At 48.9% G+C, this 7,696-nt stretch overlaps 1 protein-coding gene across 1 annotated transcript in view; it reads left to right on the forward strand.

Annotated features, from left to right (window-relative positions):
- Positions 1 to 7,039, forward strand: part of LOC140719907 (NACHT, LRR and PYD domains-containing protein 3-like) — a 28,261-nt gene extending 21,222 nt beyond the window's left edge. The window contains exons 6-11 of the mRNA XM_073034833.1: positions 345 to 2,109; positions 4,546 to 4,632; positions 4,788 to 4,958; positions 5,440 to 5,610; positions 5,766 to 5,933; positions 6,098 to 7,039. Of these exons, the coding sequence (XP_072890934.1) occupies positions 345 to 2,109; positions 4,546 to 4,632; positions 4,788 to 4,958; positions 5,440 to 5,610; positions 5,766 to 5,933; positions 6,098 to 6,185 (2,450 nt within the window). The 3' untranslated portion in view covers positions 6,186 to 7,039. The remainder of the gene's footprint in view (positions 1 to 344; positions 2,110 to 4,545; positions 4,633 to 4,787; positions 4,959 to 5,439; positions 5,611 to 5,765; positions 5,934 to 6,097) is intronic.
- The last annotated feature ends 657 nt before the right edge of the window (positions 7,040 to 7,696 follow it).

Consider the following 7,696-nt stretch of genomic DNA (forward strand, 5'->3'; position numbering starts at 1 on the left):
CGCCCCCCCCCCCCCGCACCCACTGCTACCGTCTGCGGTGTTGCAGAGTACAGCAGAAGCTGAGCAGTCAAAGCAGTGAAACCACCAACTCCACACAACACTCTCCTCTCCAGAATCACGTATCCACTTGGTGCTCGCTGGAACACCGGGGAACCTGCAAACACGAACAGCGGATCTGAATGGGATCAGAGACGTTTCTGGGACATCGTTCATTTTCACACACTCTTATCTCTGATTTCCCGATTTCACCCAAACAATGCTTTTTTTTTTAAATTAGGGGAAATAAGTGGGTGTTCCGTGTTCATCAGATCACGCTTTGACCACCTACTTCTGTCCGTCCTCAGATGTTCGACAGAAACACATGGAGAGTCTGCGGACACAGACTGAAACACTCAGAGTGAACACGATCCTGATGAGGGAGAAGGTGAAGGTATTCCAGCTGGTTGATCGATACGCTGAGCTCACGATCATTTCTACTGTTCGAGATCGGAGACTGGTGGAACATGAGCTGCTGGCAAGAGGCAGAGACCACGAGGAGTGGAGACAGAAACATCTCCGTAAAGAGCTGGAGAAAATCCACATTGCTAATCTATTTCATAATAGTTACTCACATAGTTTTCGGGACAAAATGAAAAGATTCTTCACACGATTAACTTCGGGATGCTCGGTAGCAATGGCCGGAGTCCCGGGGATCGGGAAAACGACACTGGTACAAAAGATTGTTTATGACTGGGCCACAGGGAAAATATACCAACAATTCCACTTTGTCTTCTGTTTTAAATTCCGAGATTTAAACTCCATTGACTGCAGAATAAACCTGAGGGAACTAATACTGGAACAGTATCCATACTTTGGGAATTCACTGAGAAAGGTCTGGAAGAACCCAGAGGGATTGCTGTTTATATTCGATGGTTTGGATGAATTCAAGCACAGAATCGATTTTGCGGACAGTCGGAGAGGCACAGAACCCAGGCACCAGTGCCCAGATCCCGAGTGGCGGTGTGAAGTGTCTGACATAGTGTACAGTTTAATCCAGCACAAGCTGCTCCCAGGGTGTTCAGTGCTGCTGACCTCCCGTCCCGCTGCGTTACATTTATTGGAAAAGGCTGAGATCAGTGTTTGGACTGAAATCCTGGGATTTGTTGGTGAGGAACGGAAGGAATATTTCATCAGGTATTTTGAAGATCAGACGGTGGCGGAAGCTGTTTTCAAACACGTGCAGGAGAACAAAATCCTGTACACCATGAGCTACAATCCTTCCTACTGCTGGATCCTCGCTCTGGCACTGGGTCCCTTCTTCACACAAAGAGTCAGGGACCCGCAGAGAGTTCCCAAGACCATCACTCAACTGTACTCCTACTATATTTACAACATCCTGAAAAACCACGGCCGTGAGATTGAGAGCCCCCGTGATGTGTTACTCAGGGTGGGTGGAATGGCCTTCAGAGGAGTGTCCGAGAAGAAGATTGTGTTTACAGATGGAGATTTGATGAACTGCAATCTGCAGCCTTCCCAGTTCCTGTCCGGGTTCCTGATGGAGCTTTTGGAGAGAGAGGATTCTGCCCGGAGCGTGGTGTACACATTCCCACACCTCACCATCCAAGAGTTTCTAGCGGCAGTCGCACAATTCCTGAATCCACATCCTGGGGATATCCTGAAATTCCTCACTGAAGCCCACAACACGACAGATGGGCGATTTGAGGTATTTCTCCGTTTTGTTGCTGGTCTCTCCAACCCAATGACAGCTCGGGGCCTGGAGGAGTTTCTGGGTCCATTTCTTCATCAAACAACCTGCCGGGTGATTGACTGGGTGAAGGAGGAGGTTACACGCCAGAGTAGAAACACGGGTGACACTGGTAGAAGGAGACTCCTGAACACATTGCACTACCTGTTTGAGTCTCAGAATCGTGGACTGGCTCAGGCCGCACTGGAAACCGTGGACACACTTTCATTCAGTGGAATGACACTGACCCCGATTGACTGCGCGGTCCTGTCTCATGCCATCGGACTCTGTGATACAATAAAACACCTCGACCTGGAGAAATGCAACATTCAGTGTGAAGGAATACAGCGGCTGGGACCCGGGCTGCACAAGTGCCAGGAGTTGAGGTAACTTGATTTATCTCTCACTCTGAACTATGAAAATGTTCTATTGTGTTGTTTCAAATTTGGTAAAATTGTGGGTAGGGTGGTGAAGAAAGCTTTTGTTATGTTGGCCTTTATAAATCTGAGCATTGAGTATAGGAGTTGGGATATCATGTTAAAATTGTACAAGGCATTAGTAAGGCCGAATTTGGAGTATCGTGTACAGTTCTGGTCACCGAACTATAAGAAAGATAACAACAAAATAGAGAGAGTACAGAGAATATTTACTAGAATGTTACCTGGGTTTCAGCACCTAAGTTACAGGGAAAGGTTGAACAAGTTAGGTCTTTACTCTCTGGAGCGTAGAAGGTTGAGGGGGGACTTGATAGAGGTATTTAAAATTAGGAGGGGGATAGATAGATAGAGTTGATGTGGATAGGCTTTTTACATTGAGAGTGGGGAGATTCAAACAAGCGGAGTTACGGGACAAAAGTTTAAGGGTACACGAGGGGGAATTTCTTTACTCAGAGAGCATTAGCTGTGTGGAACAATCTTCCAGTAGAAGTGGTAGAGGCAGGGTCGGTATTTTTATTTAAAGCAACATTGGATATGTATATGGACAGGAAAGGAATGGAGGTTAATGGGCTGAATGCGGTCAGTGGGACTAGGTGAGAGTAAGTGTTCGGCACGGACTAGAATGGCCCAGATGGCTGTTTCCGTGCTGTAATTGTTAGACGGTTATATATAAATTGCAGTAAATCAAATAATGTGACAAATAACTACTGTAATTGGGTCTGTAATTACCCAAGGATAAATAGGCTTTGTTGGTGACTTCAGTGAATAACGGCCGTTTGTTTAATGGTAGTAAATAACAGGAATGGCCCTGTTTCTCCCTGCCTGTGACACGTCCATTGACAATCTTCCTTCTCACTGTTACTGACACCCAGACCGACACGGACTGCAGCAGATGGGTCAGAGATTCACACAGCCTTCACTGTCAGGAACAAGAGACCATCAGCAGACTGCCCCGGTGAGAAGGAAAGAAATACCATTGAGAGTTTATCCTCCCCCACCCTTTCCTTGTGTGACTCAAACCATCAGTCTAACCGTGTGACGGCTCACTAGCAGATACCCAGATCCCATTCGGGTAACTCCTCTGCCGATTGTGGAGCTCAGTTCAGACCCACCCCTCCCGTGAAATCTATTTGTGAATCGCTCGTTTTGTCGGAATATCTTTTCCCATCGACATCATCCTCTGGGATCTCTTCCAGATCCCCCTTCCTTCTATCGGATGTGTTTTCCTTTCTTCTGTGGGATCACTCTACTTCATCCCCCTTCCTTCTGTCGGATGAGTTTTCCTTTCTTCTGTGGGATCACTCTACTTCATCCCCCTTCCTTCTGTCGGATGTGTTTTCCTTTCTTCTGTGGGATCACTCTACTTCATCCCCCTTCCTTCTGTCGGATGTGTTTTCCTTTCTTCTGTGGGATCACTCTACTTCATCCCCCTTCCTTCTGTAGGATGTGCTTTCCTTTCTTCTGTGGGATCACTCTACTTCATCCCTCTTCCTTCTGTCGGATGTGTTTTCCTTTCTTCTGTGGGATCACTCTACTTCATCCCCCTTCCTTCTGTCGGATGAGTTTTCCTTTCTTCTGTGGGATCACTCTACTTCATCCCCCTTCCTTCTGTCGGATGTGTTTTCCTTTCTTCTGTGGGATCACTCTACTTCATCCCCCTTCCTTCTGTAGGATGTGCTTTCCTTTCTTCTGTGGGATCACTCTACTTCATCCCCCTTCCTTCTGTCGGATGTGTTTTCCTTTCTTCTGTGGGATCACTCTACTTCATCCCCCTTCCTTCTGTAGGATGTGCTTTCCTTTCTTCTGTGGGATCACTCTACTTCATCCCCCTTCCTTCTGTCGGATGTGTTTTCCTTTCTTCTGTGGGATCACTCTACTTCATCCCCCTTCCTTCTGTAGGATGTGCTTTCCTTTCTTCTGTGGGATCACTCTACTTCATCCCTCTTCCTTCTGTCGGATGTGTTTTCCTTTCTTCTGTGGGATCACTCTACTTCATCCCCCTTCCTTCTGCAGCTTCAGACTTCACATCCCTTTACCTCAGGTGGGATCTCCCCCACCGTCTCCCATCGACACAAATCTTTCACACTGTGGGACTTCCTCCCACCCTTCAACACTGCTCCTTCCGACCCTCTCAGGTCAGGAACACTTTTCTAACATTCAGGGAATGAGACAGAATACGTGGAGTTTACAGTGTCACTCCGACAGACTAAATGACTGACATTGGGTGAATACCCTGGTGCTGGGCAGTGAGGGACATTGACAGTGATGGAAACTCCGATCAGTCATTTCCCGAAGGGTTTAATGTTTCCTGAAATATCCAAGTGAGAGAAATTCCCTCAGTCCCACGGTTTGAATCACTTTGTTCATCACTTTGTCTGTGTTTAGACTTGGGAAGAATAAACTGGGAGATTCAGGAGTGAAACTGGTGTCTGCGACTCTGAGGAACCCGGAGTGTAAAATACAGGATCTGGAGTAAGTACCAGACTGTGGGAGATTCTGTTTACAGTCACTGGGTGTCTGACACTGAACATTAATGTGATAAGTAATTGTGTTACTGATAAACACTAGGGATTTGTATCGTCTCCTGTCTCTCTGCGTCTTTCACCCTCACTCTTTCTCATCTCCAGGCTGAACGATGTCGGTCTCACAGATTCTGGTGCCGAGGATCTCGTCTCCGCTCTCAGTACAAACCCATCACTGACGGGTCTGAGTCTCAGTGGGAATGAACTGGGAGATTCAGGAGTGAGACTTTTGTTTGCAGCTCTGAGGAACGCGGAGTGTAAAATACAGAAATTGCGGTAAGTACCAGACTGTGGGAGATTGTGTTTACAGTCACTGGGTGTCTGACATAAAACATTAATGTGATCGGTAATTGTGTTACTGATAAACACTGGAAATTTGCACCGTCTCCTGTCTCTCTGTGTCCTTCCCCCTCACTCTCTCTCATCTCCAGGCTGTTCGATGTCGGTCTCACAGATTCTGGTGCCGAGGATCTCGTCTCCGCTCTCAGTACAAACCCATCACTGACGGAGCTGGACCTGAGTGGTAATAAACTGGGAGATTCAGGAGTGAAACTAGTGTCTGCGGCCCTGAGGAACTCGGAGTGTAAAATACAGAAACTGGAGTAAGTACCAGACTGTGGGAGATTGTGTTTACAGTCACTGGGTGTCTGACACTGAACATTAATGTGATCAGTAATAGTGTTACTGATAAACACTGGGGATTTGTACCGTCTCCTGTCTCTCTGTGTCCTTCACCCTCACTCTCTCTCATCTCCAGGCTGGACTGTGTCGGTCTCACAGATTCTGGTGCCGAGGATTTCGCCAGCAATCTGATTATAAACCGATCACTCACGGATCTGGACCTGAGTGGTAATAAACTGGGAGATTCAGGAGTGAAACTGGTGTCTGCGACTCTGAGGAACCCGGAGTGTAAAATACAGAAACTGGGGTAAGTACAAGACTGTGGGAGATTGTGTTTACAGTCACTGGGTGTCTGACACTGAACATTAATGTGATCAGTAATTGTGTTTCTGATAAACACTGGGGATTTGTACCGTCTCCTGTCTCTATGTGTCCTTCACCCTCACACTCTCTCATCTCCAGGCTGAACGATGTCGGTCTCAGAGATTCTGGGGCCGAGGATCTCGTCTCCGCTCTCAGTACAAACCCATCACTGACGGAGCTGAACCTGAGATCAAACTCGCTGAAAGACCGATCGGTCCCCGTTCTCCGCCGCCTCATTCCGACCCTCCCGAGTCTGGAGCTGATCTGGTGTGTGTTTGTGTGCATGTTCAATGCGATAAAATGTCAGCGGACCCGGGGGTTTTCTGGTGATATTGATCTGTGAATGTTGTTGAAGCATTAACCCCACTCCCCTGTTACTGACATTGTTGTGTAATCTGTTTATTTCATCTTTTTTCTCCCATCTGTTTCAGTCTGGACGGGAATCGGTTCAGTGAGACCGGGAGGAAGGAACTGAGATCTCTGCGGGGAGTCAGACCCGGACTGAGAGTGGCCGTGTGAACATCTGAATGTCTGAACATCCCCGACCGCGGGATGGGGACATTTTGGCAGATTCCTCGTCCTCCCCTTTAACTCCCGCCCTTACCATTAATGGCCGCGCGCAGGGGGTAATTCGCAACGGTTTTAATGTAACTGGCTCCAGTCTCGAGCTCGGTGATATCGGAAGCGTTCCCGCAGTGACGTATTTCCGTCTGTTGTCCAGCGGCGCAGCTTCCTCCGGATATGCGGGTTCGAGACTCTCCCGCTGAGACGCCGGGGAATTACAAAGACAGGAGGAGCCCGGGGGCCTGGGCTCAGTCTGGGATACCGGTATCGTGGGGTGGGATTATCCCGGGAGAATCCTTTTGCTCCCTTTGCTGAGGACGGTGCATTCTGAAGTCTGGCCGATACAATGAAGTTAAATTGACAAATACCTCGGCAATGACCTTGGATCTGCAGCGATCCCGGACACGGCCCTGAAGTGTGATTTTATAAGCATCGCTTACGCGATGCAGAGCGACGGTAAGAAACGGGACTGATTAATCTACCTGTCACGTGTTGTCGCCGGTCAGTTAATTCTGTGTGACTGTGAGTGAGTCGGGAACAGTGTGGCGATGAAATTTCTGCGCAGGCACACCGGCTCACAAATAGCCAGCGCGCCGGAGCACGTCTGACGTCATTTCCGCCCGGAGAGGGCGGACGCTCGGGATGAAACGCCAGCGCCGCGAAGTTTGAATAAACTAGTCTGGAAGAGACTTACCGACTGCGTGTCGTTGTCTCTAGCTCTGTATGTAGTACATCGCTACAACAGCTTATTTATTCCTGCACGTCAGCTGCTCACAAACAGTTTAATTTACATTTATCATGATTAAATCAATAAACCGCTGTAACTTCCTGCCTTGGGGTCGGACTTGAGTTTGTTTGAGGTTTCCGCTGCCCCCCGCACCCTGTGCACTGTAACAGTGGGTCGGAGCTCCTCACACTGACACAGTAGCGTCTCAGCTCCAGGCTGAGGGAGGTCGGGCTGGCAGAGTCTGGGTGCCCAGGATCTCGTCTCAAATTAACCCCCTTCCTGGCTAACCGTCCCCCTCCTGTACCCCGCAGACAGTTAATATCGGCTGGAATATCAGACGTTATTCACTGAGGTCCCGAGTACAAGACGGATGGAGGATGGAATACCGGCGTGAAACACAGAGTGAAGCTCCCTCCACACCGTCCCATCACACACTCCCGGGGCCAGACACAGAGTGAATCTCCCTCCACACCGTCCCATCACACACTCCCGGGGTCAGACACAGAGTGAATCTCCCTCCACACCGTTCCATCACACACTCCCGGGGTCAGACACAGAGTGAATCTCCCTCCACACCGTTCCATCACACACTCCCGGGGTCAGACACAGAGTGAAGCTCCCTCCGCACCATCCCATCACACACTCCCGGGGTCAGACACAGAGTGAATCTCCCTCCACACCGTCCCATCACACACTCCCGGGGTCAGACACAGAGTGAATCTCCCTCCACACCGTTCCA

This window comes from Hemitrygon akajei, unplaced genomic scaffold, assembly GCF_048418815.1.
Source record: "Hemitrygon akajei unplaced genomic scaffold, sHemAka1.3 Scf000033, whole genome shotgun sequence".
NCBI lineage: Eukaryota > Metazoa > Chordata > Chondrichthyes > Myliobatiformes > Dasyatidae > Hemitrygon > Hemitrygon akajei.